Consider the following 24,179-nt stretch of genomic DNA (forward strand, 5'->3'; position numbering starts at 1 on the left):
ACTCAATACAGCAACACGCAATGTGCTTATCCTTACTTACAGTATCTGCACATTTCATTATGCTACAGAAAATATTAAGACTTTTCCAGATATTTCAAATGCAAAAAAAAATGTAATGTAAGGCCAGTTTTGCTAGTGCAATAAAAAAACACAATCTGTAATATGTAATAAAGTTATATTTAACAGGATTCAAGGACTTTTGAGGTGTTTGTATACAGGTAGTCAAACTCAAAATATTTCAGCAATGTTTCAGCACCTGCAGCCTCCCTGTATCATGACCTTTCGCCCTCATCTTGATATCATTCTGGCTGCTCTTTGAGCTGGTGTTCCCTCAGAACACCAGTGAAGGTAGCCGTCCACACATGCAGGGCTGTCCCGGCTGAGAGGGTTAGGAAGATGAGGAAAGCAACTTGGAAACCAAACCAATCCACCAAGCCTCCGGCCAGAGCGCTGAACGTCAGCTTCCCCAGAACCTCCAGAGTCGCCAGGAAACTGTAGTGGGTTGCCTAATGGGAGAACGGCAGCAGAGAGGTCAATGTAGAGAAACGAGGAGGATGACTGAATGATGAGAACAGAGATTAAAAGGAGGGGGTAAAGGAGGGGAAAGTGAGAAGAGAAAAGAGTCAAGGAAAAGAAGAAGTTACAGGAAAAAGAGATGGGAAAGCAGAGAGGGAAACATGGGTAGAAAAGGTAACACTTCATCCTATTCTGCAGTGCGGTTTATAAACTGATTGTTGTTAAACAGAACAATGAACCACAACAGGCAGAGAAACAAGGGGAAGGTGTGAGCTAAAATCCCCAGTGCAATAGGAAATGATAGAAGAGAAAAAATACACAAGGCCAAAGGAACTGGAGTGTCTGATCCCAGCCTTAAAGGGCAACACACACTGGCAGAGTTGTGTCGCATCGTGTCAACAAAGAGGTGAATCATCCCCAATTTACTACATTTCACCAGGCAATGTCTGTTTTAACCCTTGTACTCTGTTAAATATTATCCTTATAATGCCTGTTCTGTGGGTCAAATATGTCGTACAGTATTTTTCAGTGTCAACAATGATTTTTTCTTCATCTGTTGTAATTAGCTGTTACCAAAAAAAAAAGATGATCCTAACAGAACAGACAGACGACAATAGCCACTGCTAACTGAATATCTTTTGGTTTTGGACTAATGTTTAGCTCAAACAATACATTTGAGGGTGTCACCTTGGACTCTGACTGATGTTTTACCCTTTTCTGACATTTTTTTATCATTGAGCCTTTCAGAAACAATAAATAAGTTAATGGATAGATGAATCAATAATGAGCTGCAACCCTAAATCCTTCCCTCATGATACGGACTCAACCTTAAGTATGTCTGAAATGTTTTCAAAATAAATGATACAATAAACTTCTACAACAGGACTGAAACAGCTGTTTTGCTTTGTACCATTCAGGAACACAATCAGGGTGATCTGTACAGAACGCTTCTCACTGGAAAACAAAAGATGAAATGATCTGACTTCGATGAGAGTTTAAAAACTGGTGGTGAGTTTAGACTTTCTGAGCTGGTCTGCAGGCTGAAGCAGGGAGCTCTGAGAGCCCGTGTGACCGCAGCTGAGTGGAGTGCCTTTATACTGAGCAACTTGTTTAACAGATTTGATTTCTTTCTCCTGGGGATCGTTAAGAAGCACTCACAATATCAGCTTTCTGTCACTGGATAGCACTACCTTCAGTAGCACACGTACACAACAAGCATAGACAGGTTAATGCTCTCCACTCCTGTGAGCATGTACACACACATACCAATTCACACACTGAAACACTCAAAAGCAAACAGTTTATGTATCATGAAAACTTCTTAGATGAATCACGGTTCTTGTCATCACATGTTGTGACTAGTTATTTAGTTTATTCATAACCAAATCCTGATACCTTTGCTTCACCCTGCGATTTCTTTTTCCTCTTTCTTCTCCATTTTAAGAGTAACAGCAATTTAAATGATAATTTGTCACCTACAGAGACTGACTGAGTGATGTCTGAATAGTTGCGTGAACAACGATCACCTCCAGGCAACGATGGCCCAGTTATGACGGGGACAAAGGGAGTTATGTCAAAGAGGAGAAATCAAGAGAGAAGAGGGAAAAGTCAGGCTGGAAAAGAGAGCATTTAAAGGACGACAGATTAACAAAGACAGAGCGAAGTACGAGGGACAATGCCAGTGGGGTGGGGAGTGGGGCAATTAAAAGAAATGTCTGCTTGAGATTTCTGAGGTGGAAACAGCTGAAGAGAACTGTCAGGTATAGTGTAGGTGACAACAGGTGTGGTGCTGTATGCTGAGGGTTTCACTCCCTGGCCCCCACTGACATCCAAAGCAAATAACCTAACATTATTATACTAAATTATTATATAACAGCAGCCTGGGTTTCCAGAACGAGGCTGTCGGCAGGTATGGGTTAGGTTCATGTTACCTGAATGCTTTCCTCAGCCCTCTGTGTGCAATGCATCATGGTAGTGAAGGTGAGTGTGGTGATGAGACCCCCCAGGAAGTGTTGAACACTCATGCTCAGGACAGCCATACCTGAGAAAGTGAACACACGTGAGCAAAATGAATCAAAAACAGGCAAAACGTGTCAGAGTACAGCTACACTAACTTCTTCTGGAAAAAAATCTGCTCTGCTACACTCTTCACTATACTCTTCTGTGTAGACATTAAAGCGGTGAGAAGCGTTGAGCTGCTAAAATGTCTCTTCTCCTCTCTTCCACCACCAACCCCCCTCGTCCCCAAAACACATGTAGTGTATCCTCTGAGGGGAAGTGGCAGAGTGGTGTTAGTGAGGAAACACAGAGGAACCACAGCCGATCCATCTCTGCTCCCGCTAACACTAAATTATTCACTCAAGCCAGCAGAGTTTTTGCCAAATAAGACTCTTCAGTCAGTAACAGAAGACTGCTGGAGTCACAGACGCAGCGACTGATCACACTAGAAGATTGGGAAGCGGAGGGTTATCATGTAATATTGAAAAATCTGAAACAATGTTTTTTTTTGTCTCCTTTTTTTTTTGGTTGAGTTTTCCTAAAATCTTTATTCTGGGTTTAAAGTGGAGGAGGGAGGTGCCTCAACTTTCAGTCTGAGAGGCTTGATAGGGGAACAGACAACTCCTGCAGAAACGAAGGGCACAGATCTGAATCCCATAAGCTTTGCAACAGGCTGCGTCATTCAGACATTAACAACTGAATGGCTCTCTGGAGAGAAACAGCCCCCGTCTATCAATGTCCTCTGCATCATGCACTCTAATGCTGTATTAATACTGAACATCTGGCTCAAAAGCTTGCACTATAGGCCAGCAGTCACAACCTTTTTTGGATTGTGATGCCCGTGAAGCATCAGTAAATGCTTATCAGATGGTTGAACAGTGTTAACTGGGAATCGCTCTTATGTTTTCTCTCTCACTTTTTGTTTTTAAATGAGTGAAACGCTATGAACACCCTACATGTAAAATTGTCCTAAGGTGTTTGCCATTATCCCCATATCTAAAACAATACTGCCTATAACTTCTCCTAATCTAATTCTAAGTTTGTAAACTGCACTTGCATTTTAGTGTCCCAGGACGATGCCTTTATCCACACAAACTCACACTGTACATCTGTAACCTAAAGCAGTTTATCTGCATGTTAATGTGCATTGGAGGAAGAAGTACTCAGATTGTACCACAGTGTAAAAATACTCTGTTGCAACTAAACGTTTTCAATTCAAAATGTTACTGAAGTAAAGGTACACAAGTAGCAAAAGTAAAAGTACTCATTATATAGAATGGTACATTTCACATAAATGTGCATCATATTACTGCATAAGAATTATTGATGAAATATCATGTACATCATATTTAACGCTGCAGATGGTAAAGATGAAGAACATTTTCCTGCCGCATATGTCTATAATTTGAAGCACTGCTGGGTAGCTTCACACCAAGGATCAGTAAGGTCTTATGATTATACTGCATTGTTTTATTAATTTGATTATGAAAAGTAACTAGTAACTAAACTCATCAATAAATATAGTGACGTAAAAAGTATGTCTTTAAATTGTTGTGAAGTTAAAATATGCAGTAACACAAAATGAAAATACTCAAGTAAAGTACAGACACCTCAAAATTGTACTTAAGTACAAGCATTTGAGTAAATGTACTTAGTTACTTTTTACCTCTGTAATGAGTGTGTGTTTTTTATTTAAGAAACCAGATGGTCAAATGAGGACAGTCAGTGTGTGGGACCAGGCTAAACCACATGTGGCATATCACTATTAATGGAGATGACTGAAAGACCAACAGGGTCGCTTCTTTTACAACTGTACAAACACTTGTATAGAGCTTTGATTGTTTTATTTGTCATGTTATCACTTGCTTACATCACATTTACAACAGAACACCAATGTAAACTAGCAAACTGCATTCTATAAGATCATGGCATTTGGTAAAACGTGGTGAAATTTGTTTCCAGTTCTGTTGGTATCTGCGGTCTTGGCGTTTGTTCCTCACCTTTCATGAGTGGTGATGGCTCCAGTACAGTGAGTAGAGAGCTCTGGAAGACCATGCTAATGGTTCGCAGCACAAACACACGCCGCATCAGAGCCCCGATGCTGAGGAAAGACCAGCAAACAGGCCGAGTATCAGAGATGAAGTGTTACCGATGAGCACTGTGATACGTGATGACAGTGGCTCACACACAATGACACAGACACATGCATGCGCGCACACAATAGCATGCGTGCATGTGCATAAGTAAACAAGTCCCCAAACTCTAATTGATTCCCTGTTAGTGCATAAAAATCATCCCCCTGTGGGTTTGGTTTGTGACGTAATCAATAACCTAAGGAGATCCCCAGCATGAGGAAGATAATTAATCACTGTTAACATACACACACACAAGCACATGCGCACTCACACTGTTGTGTGACATCAGGGATTAATAATGCCAATCACTCAGAGGATGCCTGCCACTCAAAGGACTGTGTGTGTGTGTTTGTTTTGTTTGCATGTAATTATTAATGTGTAAAAGAGGCTGAGGAAGAAGGGGCCTGTCACACAAGGCAGGATATCTGATTTATCTGGTTAGTGCGCTCAGTAAATCCATGAACAGCGTCAGTCGATGACTGAGATTTAAAGTTCCACGTCCTTCTCCATAAAGTTTACAAGTTCACTTCATTACGCTGCTTCAAGAAACAAGCCTTTGACTCATATTTGACTAAGCAGTGACTGACACACTAGTTTTCTGTAGAAGTGAATAAACCCAGTTTGCCCTAGTGGGCTGTTCAGTTCATACACTGTTGACTTATTTTAACACGCTTTCAAATATCGCTCCAGTATCATTTAATGGCTTTCGTTTCTTTGTTTGCTGGTTGGGTTTTTTTTTCCCACATCATAACTCATTATTGGATTTTGATGTATTTTTGTGGAGAGGTAGGGTATGGCTCAAGGAACAATTTGACTTTTTGGCTCAAAAAATGTCAGTTAATGAGTTATCAAATAGATTCTGATTCATTTTCTGCTGATGAACTGCAGCTCTTTTACGTTCACGTCCAGGCCACAAAGACACTTGAATGTGTCTTTTCTATTTACTCCTGCAACTGCAGATTAGAAAAAGTTTATGCTGCTTTTGGCTAACTCCAAGAGAAATGCAAAGTCCCTCTCAAAAATAATGAAAAAACAACTTTTAAAGCACAACAGAAAGCCACGAGTAGCGTACGTGTTCATTAACGGATTCATATAAACGTCTAGTGTTACAGACCTTAAATGAACTGGATTCTATTTATTTCACTTGTTTACTTCTATCCCAGTCATCACTCTCTCCTCCCTGTCTTTCCTTTCTTCTCTCCTGGAAAGCCAATCCTGCATCATTCACATGCTAAAGACATTCTTCTCTCTGCTGCTCCTTTACCTCCCTTCTCAATGACAACCTTTCATATCACACACTCCCAAGAGATGCTGAGAGCTGTGTGTGCGTGTGTGTGTGTGTGTGAGAGAGAGAGAGAGAAAGAGAACCTGCCTGACTGCCACCTCACATGGGTTCTCCTGTTGCCAGTGATTGTTGTAAAGGGGGTAACTCTCTGACCACTCAGCCGTTTCTGATGGTGGGGAGGATAAAGCTTCCAACAGAGCTTTTAGAGGTGGGACCGCAGCCTAGTGGACAGCCCCATCTCTGCATGTGTGTGCATGTGTGTGTGAATTTGTGGGTGATAGGAGGAGGTAAGGAAGGAATTACAGGGAAAGGGTACATACAACCAAAAATATACATTTGAAGGCTTCATTTCATCTACAACTGTCATAAAATTTTGGATGTAGCATTGTAGTTTTGTCTCTTTTCTAACTCTATACATTCAATTTAGTGTGTGAACATTTTACTGCCTTTACACATTACAAGTAACAGGTGAGATGGGAACAAAGAGTGAAAGATCAAAAGCCAAACTATGACAATGACACATTTTGAAAGCGCTTTTCCCTTTTTGCCTTGGGATGTTTGCTAGTATCAGTTTGCAGGAGGAGACAAATAGAACCTGGAAGCCAGCTGAAAACATAATGCAAAGACAAAAAGACTGACATCAGAGCACAGAGCAACTGATACATTCAACAAACGGGTAAGCAAACTCTGGAAGCACAAGATGTCAACACAAAAACATGGGGTACAAGTTCAACTGCTCCACAGAGAGACAAGCTGTATCCCTAATCATCCTAAGTCATTCATGTCAGCAGGTACAAGTAAAATATTTTTAAATGGTGATGGAAGGGCAGAAATGTTGTTGGAGAGTACAGTAATGCGTGCTGTGGGAAATAACACCCTATCCTCCATAAAGGCATTGTTGTTATTTATAGTTCCCATTACATCACACAGGCCAAAGGCATTCAAGGTGCTAAACTGACTTGTTTTGGAGAGCAAATGATCACTTTATACTGTATTATCACACCTGTAATGCTATGTGATATCCTCCCCACTGTTACCAAGTGCTTGCTAAAGGGGGATTTGTTGGGTTTTCCCAATAATAATAATAATAATAATAATAATTATTATTATTATTATTATTATAATGTCTAGACCTTACTATGTAAAGTGCCCCTGAGATGATTTTAGTTGTGATTCTGTGCTATACAAATAAAAGTGAATTGAACTTTTAAAAAAATCATTTAAAAAAATTACAAGTATATGTATATAATGTAATTATAACTTTAGTTGAAAGTGACTATGTTTTAAACAAATTGCAGAATGGTCATCATGTCCAGGGAGCTTAATAAATCTAATCTGTCTCATGTAGTGTATCACAGCCACTGTAATATAATAATCAGAAAGTCTAACATCTTAGTATGTGTCTGTAAATCTGAGAGTTAGATTCAAGACTCAAGTCTCTGCGATCAAACCCTCAGGGGTGTGTGTGTGTATTTGAGAGTGTTTGTTCGTGTGCAGGAGTGTGTGTGATGGATTTTCTGCTCATGCTGTTCTCACACCACACACCAGACACGGGGGGTCCCTGAGCTCTCAAACAAGGCTATGTTTACTTAAATTACTGTACACACAGTCAGAAAAAGACACACACATACACACACACATACTTGTACTACTATCTTTGTAAGGACACTCATTGACATAATGCATTCCCCAGCCCCTAACCCTAACCATCAGAACTAAATGCCTAACCATAACCCTCCCCCTAACCTTAACCTGAACTTAATTCTAACCTGAATCCTTAAATGAAGTTTTAACCTTCAAAAATGTGTTTCACAAAGTGAGGACCTGCAGAATGTCCTCACTTTTCACAAATGTCTTCACTCTGCAGCCAAAAAAAAAACAACAACTTTTTTTTGTTCTCACTATGTAGCAAGCACAGGAGCCAGTGTAGACAAAAAGCATGGAAGAAAGGAAGGAGGAGCAAGATGAGGATGATGTGATGATGATGGCAACATCCACCTTATGGAAACAAAGCATATGATGTAGTAAGACATATTCATGGGGTGAAGAGGACTGGACCATCTGTCTTCTTTCCCACTACTGGAAACACATGACCAGTTTTACAGAAAAATGTTGAGCTGACTTTTCTTGTAATGGCTCATTTTAAACCACTGATTGTTACATTTTCCCAATACGGGTTATGTTGCATTCTGTTACAACAGTTTGTGTGTCAACAAAATGTAGTTCTTCTGCTTTAGGTTTCGAGAAACAGTGAAGGGACTTTTTAAGTATATTTGAATATTTAATAAACTGAATGGCTGATTGACTTATGGAGGAAATAACTGGCAGGACAGTCTATAATCCAACTGTTAGTTGAAGCCCCAGTGAAAGTTGGTAAATGACTCCTTGGAAGAATGCAAATTTAGTAACATGCAAAAAATTGTGTGCTTTAATAGGGCGTAGTATTTGACATTCACGATTCATAAATTTTCAAGGGCATTTTGCCTTGAGAACTGATTAATTTTGATACCCTGCAAAGTAAGACCACTAAAAACCCTTCAGATTCACAAAATACAGCTGCCATACAAATGCAATCCCTGGAATGCCACTGACATCCAAACTGATGTGAGAACGATAGCGCTGATGAAGGTTACCTGAACTGAGCGAGCAGCAGGCCTCCCAGGGACGAGCCGCAGATGGAGAAACCCATAGCAATAACGCCATTCCAGAAACCGAGCTCCCTGGCGGTCATGTGATGATCCAACAGGAAGAGGGGAAACATGGTCACTGCGCCCTGCTCACCTATACATACAGTGTCAGGAGAAAGAGGAGGATTATGAGAGAAGAACAGGCGAGAAAGGAAGATGAGAGAGAAAAGAAGAAGAAGGAAATAAGGGCAGTGCAAGAGAGAGACTACAATGAGCTGGTGAGATATAATGATGGTAGAATTAGGTGCTGCAGGGTAAAATATACAATCAATACACCATGTATGAATGTACTCTATTGTATGCCTCTAAGCATTACCATCTTTCACCTACAGCAAATATGTGAGACACTTCCTGAATACACACGCCTACTCCAAATACGAAGAGGAAAATGTACCAACCTGTTCAGCCTGCAAGACTATACAACATGGTTTTCCTGAGATGACGACTGCAGAACCATTTGCAGCTCAGTGACAAGCAAGCGCACCTAGGCCTATTCCTGGAAAGTGTCAATAATAGATGGCTGACAAGAAAAAGCATACCCTCAGTCACTTTATCAAACAGGGGCCTAGCACTTTTCCTAAAGCACAAAAAGGAAAACACAACAAAAACACAAAAACTTCCACAGATGAAACAGACCTCACAAAGACCTTTCAGTCAAAATAAAAAGTTTCTGTCAGACAGTTAGACTTTCTCTGTGTGGCGCTGAGTGTGGGGGTAATGTTCTGCTGAACATTACAGTTAAATATTCAGTGGCGCCGACTACACGCCATTATTATATTAATGGTGACTGACTTCAGAAAGACAGTGGGACCAAGGAGCTGTGTGAGTGACAGCTTGGCTCCCAGACTGCTGTCAAAGACGACACAACACAACTGACGACTGACTCTCTCACTCAGTCAGCTAGGAGACAAACAAAAATAGAGAAAGAGGAAAAAAAGACAGATGAAACAGACTGGGGAAAAAAATAATAAGAGAAAGCTGAGAAGCTCCCAGTGATAGGGAGCGCAGCAGCGGAGTTTCACCGCTGTAGTGTGGTGTGATAACCCAGCAGAAACATGGGGTAGGAAATGTGGATTCTCTGTGCAGGAACCGCTTGTCTCTCACTTCTGTCACTCGTGTTTCACTGTTGGCAATTTACACACAGTTAATACTAATATGGGCAGAAGTGACGACATTCACGCTGGTCATTAAATTAGACTTTCTACAACATTTCTACCTGTCTGAGAATGTTTTGTTCCTCTGTCAGATACAGTGACAGAGGCTTCCTCACAGTAGGGGAACAGTCTCCACTGTGGGTGGGCGACAGATCAAACCTATCAAATTACTGTGCCATTATTATTACTCTCTTATTGAGCCCATTTGAGTCATATTATTATTTTGAAAAAACTTAATCCCACATGATTAAAGTGAGAATAGCTATAACAACCTGTGACATTTAATCAGATTTAACCAGGAGCTCAAGGAATCAAGAGCCCACAGTCCAATACAGGTTTCCAGAATCTGAATGTGTTAATTAATCTGAACTTGTACCTGCTGACATGATGGACTTAGGATGATTAGGGATACAGTGTGTCTCTCTGTGGAGAAGCTGTTGACAGCCCAGAGAATCAGCTGAGTTAGAATTTGATCTCAGTTACAAGTCTGTAGCATCATTTCTTGTCTCACAGAAGCAGGTTTTCCAGCAGCCTTACAAATGTGAACATTCTGGATCAGCAGATCTGGAATACTACGTGGATCCAGATCATGCTTTGCAGTGTGATAGATCTTATGTGGATGGTATAAGTGCAACTTTTGTCCAAGCATTAGAGGAACTATGTAGGGAGTTAGGAACAGAAGTACTGAAAGTATATGGCATTAGAATCCTTAAAAAAGTATTTCAATTAAATTCATTTAAAACATTCCTGGATCCAGACAATGATCTGAAGCAACAACCAACAAACCAAACAAACGCCAGTAGAAACATTACCTCCACCAGTGGTTGCAGCGCTACAACAGCAGCACAATGACATAAATAAATATGATGACACACCTCTGGGTAAGGATGGCACTTCAGTGCAGATAAAGTAATAGTATGTCTTTGAAACTGAGCTGTTTGTGTTGATTAATTTGGTGAATATGACACAAATTTTACAAAAAAGTCAACAAAACATTTTAAATGTGACCTTTAAACCTCTGTGGTCAGACCCAACATAACTAATTAGAAGTAGATCTTTATAACAAAGACATATCACTCCACACACCCAGTGGGAGCTGCACTGATATGCTTAGACCCTCTCTGTGCATCATTTACATTTTAATCTCTGTCATCCTCTGTGCTGAACTGTTTGGAGTTGCAGCAACAGTGCAGTAGCCATATTAGTCGCAAACACTGGCAGCAGTGGTACTCATGATGTCTGGGTTGTTTACCCATGGTTCTGTGCAACTGTCTGCCTGTTGTTTAGCTCAAAGCTCAGAGCCTTCACAGTCCTGCCTTCAACTAATTATTTCTTTTGGGGGGTGGGGCAAACAAATCCAGGCTGATTATTCCTTTCTATAAATATTCTCAAAGCAACAGTTGTCCATTTCATCAGGGATTCCATTAGACATCCACAGAGATTACAGAAGCACAAGAAGAAGGAAAGGGTGGAAGAAGAGTGAAAAGGAGAGCCAGCTGCAAAGGGAAATAGGAGGAGAAAGTCAGTGATAATGAGAAAAGTGAAAAAAAAAGAAAAAGGGGCAAGAGAAGGAGGTTCCAAAAATGTAATGCAGGAAATGGCAATCATAATGCATTTATTAAAAAAAAAAATTATTTTAACGTGTGTTAAACATGTCTGTGGATGTCTGTGGAGCTGCCAGGGATGGAGACAGTTAAAGAGAGGAAGCGGGTGGCGGGGGGTGTGGGGGCAGATGAACAGAGACATTATTAGGAGGTTAGTGAAGAGGAAACGAAGGAGGGATGGCAGTCTCAAAGAAAACTGTGTTTACATTAGGTGCGCACAGCACGGAGAAACAAATCAATTTAATGTTAAGAGGGAAAGTGACAGAAAGAAGGGCAGCGGTGCCGTTTTATACATCCTATTTATTCTAAGGTACTTCATGATAACATCACTGACTACATTTGCAAGGAAATGCAGCAAAGCCCACACCCCATGACACAAAGCCTCAAAGAGACAGCAGAGAAATAAACCATTTTAATATTTACATGATCAGCTTCTTACTACAAACAATGGGCTCCTACAGATTACATTCAAAGGTATTTCCAATATCCTGCCCCTTCACCCAGGTGTGTGTAAACTGGGAGGACAGGAAATTAGAAACACCTTTCAACATAATCAAATTAACATATTTCCAACACTGTCCAGAACCTATAACTGAGCATTGCTGACCTGGTAAAGGTCGAATTTATCACAAAGATGTTGTACTAAACCTAAGCTGACTATAAAGGTGTATCTACTGTAATAAAGCAGCTTTTGTATTTCCACGCACCACTAAGAATTTAGCAACATCTGAATCTGATACCAGTTGTGGGTTCTGCCTATGTTACAAATTATTGTCAGCCAGATACAATCGCACAGTCCTGAAGCAGAGTGTTATTCTTTATAACTAACTGATGGTGTATTTTAGTCTCATATTTAGAAACAAACATTTCTTGCTATAGAATATTAGAAACCATCGTTTTCAGAGCCTTTAAGAGGGAACAGAGGGAGGGCAGGGTTTTTATTTATCCTTGCTGTTAAAGGTAATTCATAGCAGCATCGATCATTTTACTGACATTATTTAATTTATTACTATAAAGTTTATCATCTTCAATGATGCAAACACATGTACAGTAGCTGCACCCTTGTGAGAAAACCAGTCTAAATTTTGATACAACACTACAACATACAATAACCGTATGACACATCTTGGCCAGACATGCTTGTTTTAGTGTGTCTGTTATTATTAGTTTCATTATTTCTAAAAATTCTACACCTAACACCTTGATTCCTGGTGAGGTGGTCTGGGTGTATGTCAGAATATGTGTGGTCCAAGGTGGTTGTGTAGTCGACAGGTACAGTGGGGTGTAATCCTAATATCACCAGGACACCCAGCCGCCTTGCACAACAAGGTTGTCACAAAGACAGGTTCCTACACAGATGGGAGAAGTTGCTGGAAGGACAATGATCTTAGCAGCACTCCAATTGATCAGACCTTTTACGGTAGGGTGGCTAGATGAAAAACCCTTTGTTTAAAAATCATAGGACAGCCCACATGAAGTTTATCAAATATCATTTAAAGGACTCTGAGAGCATGAAGAAAAAGATTCTCTGGTCTGATGAGACAAAAACGGGGCTCTCATAATCTTTGAGGGAAAGCTGCTGCAGAGTGCACACAACCTGAGACTGGTCCAGTGGTTCACCTTTCAGAGCAATACCACCCCCTGACATACAGCCGAGACAACGCTGGAATGGCTTCAGGACAAGTCTGGCTGTCCTTGCGCGGCCCACCCAAAGCCCATAGTTAAACCCCACACGATCTGTGTAGACACCTGAACATGGTAGTTTACAGACGCTTCCCAGAAAGTGAAGGTGTGAATACTTTCTGAAGCTACTGTATGTGGTTAAAAAAATGAATTGGTTCGTTAAAAATCTAAAGAGATTGTGCACTTTTATGTCTTAGCATGAATAAATGTGTTTATTGCCATTTTGGTCTCTAATTCTCAGGGCACCATGTGGTGGTTGTTCATTAATTCATCCCCTCCTTTAGTCTCCCTCCCTGCAGTCCTTCTTCTTCCCTCCAGAAAATGCCCCCACTCCCTTCCCACATTTCTCTTTTACTTCCCCTCATCTCTCAGAACTCCATCAATTCCCCAACCTACTATCATCTACTACTGCTGTCATCTATGACAGTTCTCCAAACTGGACTACAGGCTTCAAGTCAATTCAGGAATGTTGTGTGCACACGTACATAAATATTTGAGCTGAGCAGGGCCTATTAATGAATGTCTACATGAGCTTCCAGTTCTAGTTAGCATATACTCAGCTGTCAGTTCATATTGTCCACAACTAGCTAAAACTAATGCAGTCTAACACAACAGTCCTGCAACAAATCTGTATGCCATGAAGTTGTTATAGAGAGGTGTTGATTCAAATTCATAGTTATTTTCAAGGCAGTAGTTGAAAGTGCAGTTATGCTGCCTTGCCTCATAATGAGAGATGTTTATTTTATTCTGTTTACAACATTTATGTCAGAAAGACCGATTTAAAAAGTCAGTAACTGAGTATATTCTACAATCAACCCTTATAAATATCTTTTTGGAAGGCAATGTTAAAAGGGAGCATTGGAACAAAGTTTTTCTTTTTCTGTTCCTCTGTCCACCTGGTCACTTCCCAGAGAAAATCATCACCAAGGTCTATCTTCACTCACCATTACATCTCTCATCTATTGAATGCCTACAAAGTAGCAATATGTGCAACATCACAGCTACACTTACACTTAAATGTTTGTACCCAACATTTGGGCTTATTTGCAAACCTCTCTTGTTTGCTTGTCCTTTGTCCCTAACATTTCCTCTCACTGGTGCCTATTTCCCTCCCAATCATGCCCTCCACCCATCCCTCCAAGTCTACCCAGACCGTTCTCCCATCATGCCTGTGGCGTCAGATGGCACAGGGGTCAAAGTTCAGACACAAGACTCCCAGTGATTGGCTACAGTGTTGCACGCAGTGTGAACTCAGAGTTCATTAGGGACAGATGAGAGAGAGGGGTCTGTATTTATATTTGTGTGTGAACCATGGAGGGGTTCAGACAGGCAGATCACCAGTCTCACACAAACATATCCACACACCCCCTGAACAAACACAATTCTGTCTCACATAGGCAATTAGCCTGGTACATCCAGGCCTAAAATTACAAAATTCTTTTTCTGTCACAAAGCTGGAAAATATTTAGATACACTAAAAACACTAAGGAGTAGTTATCATTGTAATCACGAGGATCAGCAGGTAGTGTGAGTGTGTGTTCGTGTGAGAGAGTGTTTGGGGAGGGGATGCTCCCTAGACAGATTAGGGGGTCCAGCCAGCCTTCATATTTTATCTGGTAGTGTCGTATGGTGGGGCTCATCCGATTACTGAACCACCCCTAACACTCTCTCAAAAATGCAGATGTAGACACACAAAAATGAAAAACAAAGGTATATACATTCATGCTCATACACAAGTTAAGTCTATGCAAATGTGAGGAGACAATTATATTTCCCCCACCCACGTATGCACATACACACAAACACACATGCGTGATGCGCCATCTTCCATTTCAATTTCAGAACGCCACAGACACAAAGACACTCTAATCCTTACATAATCCCCTTCTGCTACCAAACACCAAACTCAGGTCATACCAACTCACTCTCCCACACACACAAGCTTGTCTGATCCAAAACTACTTTCAAATGTTAGTTTCTTACTGGAACTAACTCGTTCACATACAAAACCATCTGCATGAACTTCATATGCATTCAAGCTAGCATTGTATTCTTGTTCAAGTGCCTTAGGTGTTGTGTGACATTACAAACAACTGCATTAACTATGTAGGGCCTGAATTTTCCATTGTGCATACAGTACCAGGTAAGACATGATAAACCACCTTGCAACAATTACTTCCCAAACTTCTTCAATACACTCATTTGAGTTCAGTCCTCGTGAACACACCAACAGAGACATCTAGTGGTGATCTCTGGGCCACACATGAAGGCAGAACTAGAAGCAAAGTTCACAGTGGGACAAAAGAGACCATTTCAGGAAACAGAACTTGATCTTCAAATGTTTTAAAAGCCAATTAATCATTTTTGGTCATGTATCAAGCAAAATCTTCCCCATTCCTTGATTGACTTTTTCCCTCTATTTAAGCAAACTGATTATCTTGGAGTTTTGAACCACAGCTCACACAAAAGACATTCCAAGATGTCACCTTTCTCAGCAAGCAAAGATATAAATGTAAATATCATCAATATTGTAGTCTCTGGTGGTGCTTGTGTATTAATCAGACTCACCTAGTTTGTATGTTAGCACATAGAGTACTGTCCAAGGTGTGCCGGGGACTGCCAGCAGCTTCCTCCACACCCTCCACGGCCTCACAGCATCTGCTCCCTGCCCTCCCTTCCTGCTGCCATCTGCCTGCTGGCCTCTCACAGTCTCATCGTCCAGCACAGGGGCCCCCCACACAAACAAAGCCACGCCTGCATATACAAACGTCAGCAGCGTAAACATCCAGCTCCATCCAGCTACATCAATTACAGGCAGCAGCCCACCTCCAGCAAACACCGACCCAGCTTTATAACCCACAACTTGGGCTGTATTTCCAAGTCCCAGCTCCCGACGACTTTTCAACAGCCCCACTGCAGCCCCATCTACAGCAATATCCTGTACAGAGGCCAAGGTGTTCATGGCCAACAGGGTTCCCGCTACTCCCCAGATATGTGCCTCTGGGGCCAGGGCAGCACTGATGAGACATGTCAGAGCCAGGCCAGAAACTGTCCCCACCAGCCAGTGACGTTTGGTACTCAGCCGGTCTACCAAAGGGGCCCAAAGCACCTTGAGGACCCAAGGAAAGTAGAGGATCTTGGTGAAGCCGATGCGGGTGAGAGAATGGCCAGCTCCACGCAGGTAGACAGGAAGTAGAGAAGACTGGAGACCATAGGGGATGCCCTGGATAAAGTACAGCAGGCCCAGGAAGACCAGTTTATCATTCATGATCTACCTCTAGAAGCGACCCTCTCATTGAGCAGACACGGCAGTGGTCCATTGGTCACTTCATTATCAATACTTTGATTAAAGGTGAAAATATCAAATGGTTGATCCAGAGGAACTGATTGAGCTGAAATGAAAAAACCAAGTGTGAGATCCAGGTTTGCTGATATTGAACTTATAAGAATTATAATGTTGTAGACATCATATGGATATGTGGTGGCTTTTCACAGATCCTGCACGCGGCTTTAAAAGGATGTTTATTTACTTCTTGTTAGCACAACTCAATTAGCCTGCCATTAACGTTAACCTGGGTAAGGTTGGCCCCCTCAAAGTCAAATGAGGACACTACCGCATTCAATATTATAGTAACCACATTTATTTTTACAAGTTCACTTGTATAAAAACGCAAACGCCATATTGCATTGGTGACATTTTGCTGGCTGGTACTTGTACAGCAGCTAGCGTTAAGTTTGTTTTCTATCGGTCTGGCTACCGTTAGCCAGCTAGCTACTGTCAGGCTAAACCTAGTAATAGAATACGTTAAAACACGTTTATGCTGTATGTCAGTATTACTTGAGGTTTTGTTTCAATCAAAAAATTATTTCGTATCTGATACGAGAGTAATCTTGACACGTACGAAGAAAGAAAATTGGGTAACCGGAGAGGGTGCTCCGCTTGTTTAGTTGAAGTCTTATGTGCTATGAAGTTGCCATAGGTTCTTCTTCCTCGCTTATTTTTTTGGCGGTTGACAATCAACATTTGGTGCATTACCGCCACCTTCTGAATAGGAGTGTGGACCGGAATTGCTCTATAGACTATTGTTCCGTAAAGTCCTTTCCCCTAAAAAAGTTTAAATATTGCTTTGGACTCTACATGAGCTGAGTTCAGTTGCAAAATTCACAGCAATCCTTCTTCTGCTGATGATAAAACAAGTAGAGAGGGTACCAGTTTGACATTTCACAATCTAAAAAGTCCGGCTGCTGCCTGTTTCATTTCAGCTATCTCAGTACCTCATACATCATTACATGTTCAATTTTACGTTCAATATTTTTTAGTTCTCAAACTGACAGCCCTCACCTCTCATCACTCATTATAAAATAGCTATACTCATCCACTTGTTGTGACTGGTGTGTTATCAGTGTGTTTATAAGGTTTGAACTATATATACAAAGTGTATCATCAAAAAAAAAAAAATCTGTGCTTCATCAAAAGCATTCCATTATGCAGAAAACCTTAATTTTGCACTAAAATTGCAGAATACAAGTGCTGTATTATGACTGTCTGTTCTACTGCCTGTAGGCCATGTACATGACAGTGTAAGATAATGTTAAACTATAAGAACAGAGATGTCACTACCAGGAAGTCATACAAAAGGTTTTATTTGCAGAATGTCCACATTCCTTCATCATTCTTCTGCTGCTGAATGTAATCAGCATATGTAAATCTTTAATCAGAGGCTGCAGTGTACATCATGCAGTTACAAGGTGACCACTAATTTCAGCTTCCTTTCAAGCACCAGAACCTAATAAGTGTAATGTTAAATCTGTGACATATTATATAGTTATGGTCAAACTGCTGGGATACAAGTGGAAAGAAAGGAATAACAGGAGCAAAAATATCTGCAGGACAGATTTACTCTTAAATCTTTGCAGCTAATATCATATACATGTAATAGCAGTCACAAAGAGAAAAAGACTTGTCAGGTATCCACAAGACCAGAGGGCTCAACAGGTGTTAAGCGATCATAGGCTTTTCCATAGCTGAACTTGATGCTGATATTGGCTGTTAGTTTAGTTACCCCCACAGAGAGCAACCAGAATCTTCTCGTAGTCTCCGCTAACATCATCCTACAGGATGAAAGAAAGTTAGTAAATCCAACAGTTTCCTTTTGTTTCTTGTTAGTGAACTGTCATACATATACCAACACCAAATTGAACAATTCTGATATCAAAAATGTCTGCGCACCATTATATCCTGGCAAAGTAGTTTCCCATAGTTTTTCTTGTACTCATCCTTGATCAGTTTCAAGTCAATTTCAGAGCGGCTCACCATGATGCGGGTCAAGATAGGTTTGCGGGTACCTTTACCCTGATGGGCAGAAATGAGTCAGTCAGGGAAGGCCTTGGGCAGTAGACACAGTGTCCTGCACATTCATATTTTGAGTAGTAGCCTCAAAATACTGTACCTTCATGGACAAGTTGAGCCTCTCAGCAAAGAAGGCAGGCTTGCTTCCAGCACATTTCACTATGGTTAATTTAAAAAAATGGTTCACATTTAACTCAAGTCTGTCTACAAATCATCAGATGAATGCTCAAGTAACAGAGGTAGGGTTGAGGTTTATGCCTTTACCTAATGCTGTGAGACAATTTTCAATGTCTCCCTTCAGCTCCAAGTCAATAGCTTTGGCCATGTCCACTTTGCTGTAACTGGAGTACTTGCTAAATACTGAAGAGGAAGTAGTAGACATGTTAGATCTGACAGGGACAAACTAAAAAGTCCAATATTACTAAATACGACACTCAGGCAAGCTCACCTTTACGGAGATGAGCGTCACTCCTGGTGGTGAGGATCTCAATGAAGGCGGAACAATCAGTGCCCTTCCTCCCCTCCCCAGCCTCGTACAGAGCCCTGGCATCGTTGTCAACCAGCTGCTCAGAAACTCCTTCAGTCCTGCTGGCCTGCGATTAACAGAGATGGAAAAACTTCAGGATGATCCAGGCGTTACACTTGCTGTACAATAGTGTAGCTTATTCTTCAAACCAAGATATTTACTGCTGTACAAGTCTGATATTCTGAAGTTCACAAGTTCATATTTCTCATCATTTTATCAAAGTCAGCTTTTGACTTTCTGTAGAATATATTGAATGTTCAGCATATTGTACTGTGCATTTGCTCTTCTAAGGTGCCTGTAATATGAAGACATAATAAAAAGACCCAATTATTAATGCCAGTTGTGTTGGTGTGTGTGTGTGTGTGTGTGTGTGTGTGTGTGTGTGTGTGTGCACGTGTCAAGGGAGTTGAGCTGGTTTGTTCTTTACAAACCAGGGCTGTTGTCACAACTAGGGAGTGTAATGTTACCTCAGAACTTAAGAGCATCCTGGTGGCATGACTGAATTATTACCTGTGCCAAATGTGTCATAAAATCCTGCAAGGTACTTAATCAAATACACGGTTTAGAAAGTCAGCATGGACACACATACCTTGCAGAGAGCAAGGAGGGCAGCCCTGAAGTCTCCACCAGTGTCAGACCTGATGTCAACCTCCAGATCCTTCTTGTATTCTTAGCAAAGAAGTGACATTAAGAAGAACACTAAGGATATAACATATTCAAAATCTGAAAATTTATTTTAAGCACACTTTTTAATGTTTAAACCACCTCCCAGATTCCAGAGACTATGTCACACTAGCTTGATGAAATTGGCAATTGTTGCTTAAAAGCTGTTGGCACACACCGTCCTTGTAGGCCTTCTTTATAGCCTGGAGTTCTCTGTTGGTTCGGGAAGCCAAAATTTCTACCAGGGTGTCCTCGTCAGTTCCCAGACCCTGAGACGGGGACGCATGAAATGATACAGTAAGTTGATACAGACAAAGACCACTTATTCTTTACTGGCCTAACACATACATTTTACCCATTAAAAAAACAATACATGAATGTGTGGAAGTGGGTGGATATCATATGCACCAAAAATAACAAATGATGGTGAGGCCCAAACACTGAGGCGCTTGGTTTTTATGCATGAGAGTAGATTACAGATTTAGATCACTATTCATTCTAAGCAAGACTTTGCATTTGTGTTTCGTGTACCTTCATAGCCAGTTTCAGCTGCTGGGCGTCATACTGGGCCGGTGTTTTCAGTAGAGCCAGCGCAACCTCCTCCAGATCTCCCTTCAGAGCATTCTTCAGCGCCGTTTCCAGAGGCTGCGAGGGAAAAGACGATGAGTAAATGTAGTGTTTGAAAGCATGTGTACTTTGGAACAATATCTGAAATGTGAACTACCCTTTGAACATCTGTGAGTAATTCACATTACCTTGCCACAGGTCTTCTGGTAAGTCTCTTTGATGGTCTGTCTCTGGTCATTGGACCTTTTCACCAGAACTTCAATAATGGTGTCCTCATCCACCCCTGCAGAAATTACAGGGTACAAAGTAGAATGACAGAGACCGGTACCAAGTTCAGTTGAGATTTTTGTACCCTTGTAGTATTTCAATGTGAGGCCTACACAGAAACACAAGACTAGGTTCTACCCCAGGTAAGAGCACTGTAATAATGATGACAGCCAGCAGAGGGTGTTACAAGTCCTGCCATAAAAGCCATCACTTTGTACTTGAAGTAGAGACAAGCTGCAAAGCCGAAACATACACACTCTGGAGCTTCTCTAAGTGCATTTTAAGTTCACCTTTCGCCTTGATGGCCTTATCCAGTGCTGCTACATCTGCACTGGGGTTGAAATTTGGTGCTGGCTTCACTGTCCCCTGGTTTTGTGAGACCTGAAAGACACAATAGAAATTAGTATGCGTTTTGTAAATAGTTGATTTCTACACAGTGGTGTGCAAAAAGTGAGCTGCAAAACTGTATTTTTAAATGCCTTAGGTGCAAAAGTGATCCTTCTTACATACTGTCTGCATCCATCCCCAGCCTAAAAAGTCATGGCCCCTGTGGGAAGTGCCCTGGCAGTATCTGCCCCAACACCTGCATGCCTCCAAAGAGGATGATAGTGCCCTTTAAAATGCCTGTACATGCCACAGTGTAGTGACAGGATGGTCCAACAATGCAGATTGAAATCAAATAGGATAATCTTAATCAACTTTCTCCTTAATAAATCAGACAAAGGAGAAGTAGTATAGCTGTTTGCAGGGTTTTTAAAGGGTGGGGCACAAATTCCTGCTCCTGTGAGTCATGCACTCACAAGACTCAGTAGGCCATCTTTCTCATTCCATCTTTAGTTTCCCCTTTTGTCTTTGTAACAGTCCTCACCTCATTTTTCTGCTTTGTTCCACTCCTTTTCCTCGCCTACGTTTTAACTTCTCAATCATGCATTCTTTTCCCTCACTATCCTCTACACTTCTGTTTCTCCCTCTCTCTAAGCTCCGCCTGATAAACATTTTCCATCCTGGCATACCACAGGAAGAGAGAAAAAAGAGAAAAAACTGAGTAGCTGGCCTGAGTAACTGGAACTGAACCACAGCAGTACATACTGAGTCATCGGTCATGCCCACATACAGCGTCTGCTGCATCAAAGATCTCATCAAAGCCATGGTGCTGGAGGCTGACTGTAAGGGGAGAGGATAGTGAAGGGGAAATGGTGTTAGCACTGATGTGATCTAAATATAAGCAAAGCCATCTGCAAGTCTGAGACAAAGAGACCTATGGTTGTAATAAAACAATGTCCACTGAACACACTGTAAATATTCAAAGGAGAAATGTTCATTCTTTTCTTGATTTTTCTTCAGTATAGAGTTCTTATTTGTTAAACTTGTTAGGGCTCCTACTAGCCAGCACAAGCCTCTGCTTATTTACTGTAGGCTTAAGTTGGGTGGTTTCTCATAATGACAAGCATGTGGAAAATGCCTGGCCACACCCACACAACTCCAGTATGCAGTTTAATGTAGGCTGTATTATAGATCCAGTCTCCTTTCATGTGCCTTAAGGTTGATACTGATTGGCAGCTAGTTAAACCAGCTCAGCACTTTACTTGCGTCAAAAGTAAAATCCAAAATTTGTCGCTGCTCTTTTCCCAGCCACACCCTTAGTAGGTTGCATAAATACTGTGAGAGAGAGAGAGGAGATTTACAGTCATCTCACTCAGAACCAAACTTCACTAAACTCTAAAACTAAAAGCTGGAGAAAATATTTGGCGTTACTATCTACGGAAGATGATTCACTTACCGTGCGGATTTGAAGGAGAAGAAGCTGATCTGACTGAAGTGGCAAAGACGCTGTAACGACGCAGATAGTGTTTTTATATGCATAATAAACCCCACCTAGTTAAAGGGTCCAGCCCATACTCCATTCCACCGCTGCAATTGGATTAAAAAGCTGCCTGCCACAGCGAAGTGCAACGTAGCCTCATCCAAAGCGCAACGCCGTGCGCAAAAACTTTCTCCACCAGACTTATTTAAAACAAATCACGCTCCTTTTCAGGTCGTAATCCGTTATAAGATGGGGACCATGGAAAATTACTAATATACAACGTAGAGAGCTGTGTGCTTTTGATTACTCATTGATTTGTACCTGCTTTTGTAAATTCCTGTGAAGTTTTAATGTATCCCCTGTTACATTGAATTTAATGCCCTGTTTTGTTTGATAATTTGTAATTTCAAGTTTCTGGGCCGCATATTTTACAAATGAACTTGAGATTTTATTGTTCTTCTTATTTTAGGCAATTGAATTTTACATTTGGGTAATCCAAAGTATTTTCTGAAAGTGAATAATGATCATTTTGTTATCACCCATATGCCTCTATGTATGTGTTTGGTAAAACGACTCTTATATAAAGGCACACTTGATTTGTGTGGTATTTAGGGCCTATATACAGTATAGACATGCAGGTGTTTTCAGATGTTCCTGCAGTGCCACAGGTTTATTTACTACTGGAGCACAGTTTGTCCTCAATATAAAGAATAAGTTTATGCTATTGCTGTTTCATTTGCTTACCGACAGAATGAAGTCAGAATCTGTCGTTTGACATTCCTAGTGTTATTTCTTCTCTCACAAAAATGTTATCAGATTACTTTAAACATAAACCTTGTCAAATGAATTCACCCACTTTGTGTTTATCTGGGGAACCCCTGATCTAACATCTCAGCCTTACTGTACTTGTAGAGCTGACTGAGCAGAGACAGCCTTAACAGTCTGCCTGTGGTGTGATGAAGCAATGTGTTTCTTTTCATGTGTGGCCTGTTGTCATGGCAATCAGGACCTGACACTGCCTCAGCAAAGGTCAAATGCTTTCACACAGCTGAGATTAACAGCCAGAATAATGACACATTTGACTGATGATTATTATTTTAACACAGTTAGCACACTTTCTCAACAGGTCTAAACAACCAATACTTGCAAACCCTTGATGACATTCATAAAATGTCCTATGTATTTGTGTTGAAAGACATCTTGCCCTGAGCAGTAGGCCTACACTCTGTACACATAGTGGAATGTGGTCAGGACAGAGTTTGGATTGTGAGAAAGGAAGGCGGGGCTGTGTTGTCACTACCGTGGCATCATGAATGGACCACAGGTAGACTGGCAACAAAAAGCAGCCCAGGAATTTGCTGAGAAGCAGACCCAGTTTAATTAATCAAACTGAAACAGTCACAACAGGTTCATCTGCTAATCTATTAGTGCATCATTAATTTAAAAAAAGCACAGCCTGCCAATTCATTATACAATTTGATGTAACCTAAAATGTAAAATGATGGATTTCCTTTCCCAAGGTTCTCCTCCCAGCATTTGTGTGTACACAGAGCAAAAGTAAAGTTGGATCACATGACACCTAAGTTGACTTAGCCTATGCACATGTCCAGCTGTTTTGAATGAGGTCATGTGAACGTACCTTCTCTTCATCATCGCCTTCTGAGGCCTTGACTCCCTCATGGGCTCTATATCCCACAGCTTCCTTTCACTGGATTCTGACTATGCACACCTGTCTTCATAAAGGTTCAAACTGTTTGTTGAAACTGCATAAAACTTTCTGACTAAAGAATCAAATATTATGTTGTATTCATTAATTTCAGAATGAAAGGTCTAGTCTTAACATAGGTTAGCCTGTGTTAAACAGAAGCTCAGCCTGTGGTCTAAATGTTGCTTTGTCTAAAACCAAAAGGAAATCCTGATAGAAGAGCTTGGCCAAGAAC

At 41.0% G+C, this 24,179-nt stretch overlaps 2 protein-coding genes across 4 annotated transcripts; both read right to left on the reverse strand.

Moving 5' to 3' along the window:
• Window positions 1–252: 252 nt before the first annotated feature.
• On the reverse strand, window positions 253–17,065 carry mfsd3 (major facilitator superfamily domain containing 3). 2 transcript variants are annotated; one of them, XM_020590515.1, is made up of 6 exons: window positions 16,965–17,065; window positions 15,631–16,454; window positions 8,568–8,715; window positions 4,515–4,615; window positions 2,448–2,557; window positions 253–506 (listed from the first exon to the last, which is right to left on the reverse strand). In XM_020590515.1, exons 2-6 carry the CDS (start codon window positions 16,328–16,330, stop codon window positions 300–302), a joined length of 1,266 nt encoding a protein of 421 aa, XP_020446171.1. In that variant the 5' UTR covers window positions 16,331–16,454; window positions 16,965–17,065; the 3' UTR covers window positions 253–299. The 2 variants fall into 2 exon arrangements, with proteins under 2 accessions (XP_020446171.1, XP_020446172.1); XM_020590516.1 differs by having other exon boundaries at window positions 16,986–17,039.
• A 625-nt stretch (window positions 17,066–17,690) lies between these two features.
• On the reverse strand, window positions 17,691–22,308 carry anxa1a (annexin A1a). 2 transcript variants are annotated; one of them, XM_020590717.1, is made up of 13 exons: window positions 22,216–22,286; window positions 22,022–22,094; window positions 21,525–21,599; window positions 20,726–20,816; window positions 20,357–20,451; window positions 20,133–20,246; window positions 19,780–19,870; window positions 19,528–19,607; window positions 18,861–19,005; window positions 18,677–18,772; window positions 18,513–18,571; window positions 18,293–18,415; window positions 17,691–18,174 (listed from the first exon to the last, which is right to left on the reverse strand). In XM_020590717.1, exons 3-13 carry the CDS (start codon window positions 21,582–21,584, stop codon window positions 18,118–18,120), a joined length of 1,011 nt encoding a protein of 336 aa, XP_020446373.1. In that variant the 5' UTR covers window positions 21,585–21,599; window positions 22,022–22,094; window positions 22,216–22,286; the 3' UTR covers window positions 17,691–18,117. The 2 variants fall into 2 exon arrangements, with proteins under 2 accessions (XP_020446373.1, XP_020446372.1); XM_020590716.1 differs by lacking the exon at window positions 22,022–22,094 and having other exon boundaries at window positions 22,216–22,308.
• Window positions 22,309–24,179: the final 1,871 nt, after the last annotated feature.

Source organism: Monopterus albus, unplaced genomic scaffold, assembly GCF_001952655.1.
Source record: "Monopterus albus unplaced genomic scaffold, M_albus_1.0 scaffold12.1, whole genome shotgun sequence".
NCBI lineage: Eukaryota > Metazoa > Chordata > Actinopteri > Synbranchiformes > Synbranchidae > Monopterus > Monopterus albus.

Excerpts from the sequence above, each read along its gene's own strand:
- mfsd3 (XM_020590515.1), bottom strand. The coding sequence starts at position 16,330 with ATGAATGATAAACTGGTCTTCCTGGGCCTGCTGTACTTTATCCAGGGC. Across the intron at positions 2,558-4,514 it reads GCCATCACCACTCATGAAAG|GTATGGCTGTCCTGAGCATG; the intron begins GTGAGGAACAAA and ends TCACTTTCTCAG. Across the intron at positions 507-2,447 it reads GGGCTGAGGAAAGCATTCAG|GCAACCCACTACAGTTTCCT; the intron begins GTAACATGAACC and ends TTCTCCCATTAG.
- anxa1a (XM_020590716.1), bottom strand. The coding sequence starts at position 21,584 with ATGGCTTTGATGAGATCTTTGATGCAGCAGACGCTGTATGTGGGCATG. Across the intron at positions 20,247-20,356 it reads ACCAGAAGACCTGTGGCAAG|CCTCTGGAAACGGCGCTGAA; the intron begins GTAATGTGAATT and ends TTTCCCTCGCAG. Across the intron at positions 18,416-18,512 it reads GGCTCAACTTGTCCATGAAG|GGTAAAGGTACCCGCAAACC; the intron begins GTACAGTATTTT and ends TCTGCCCATCAG.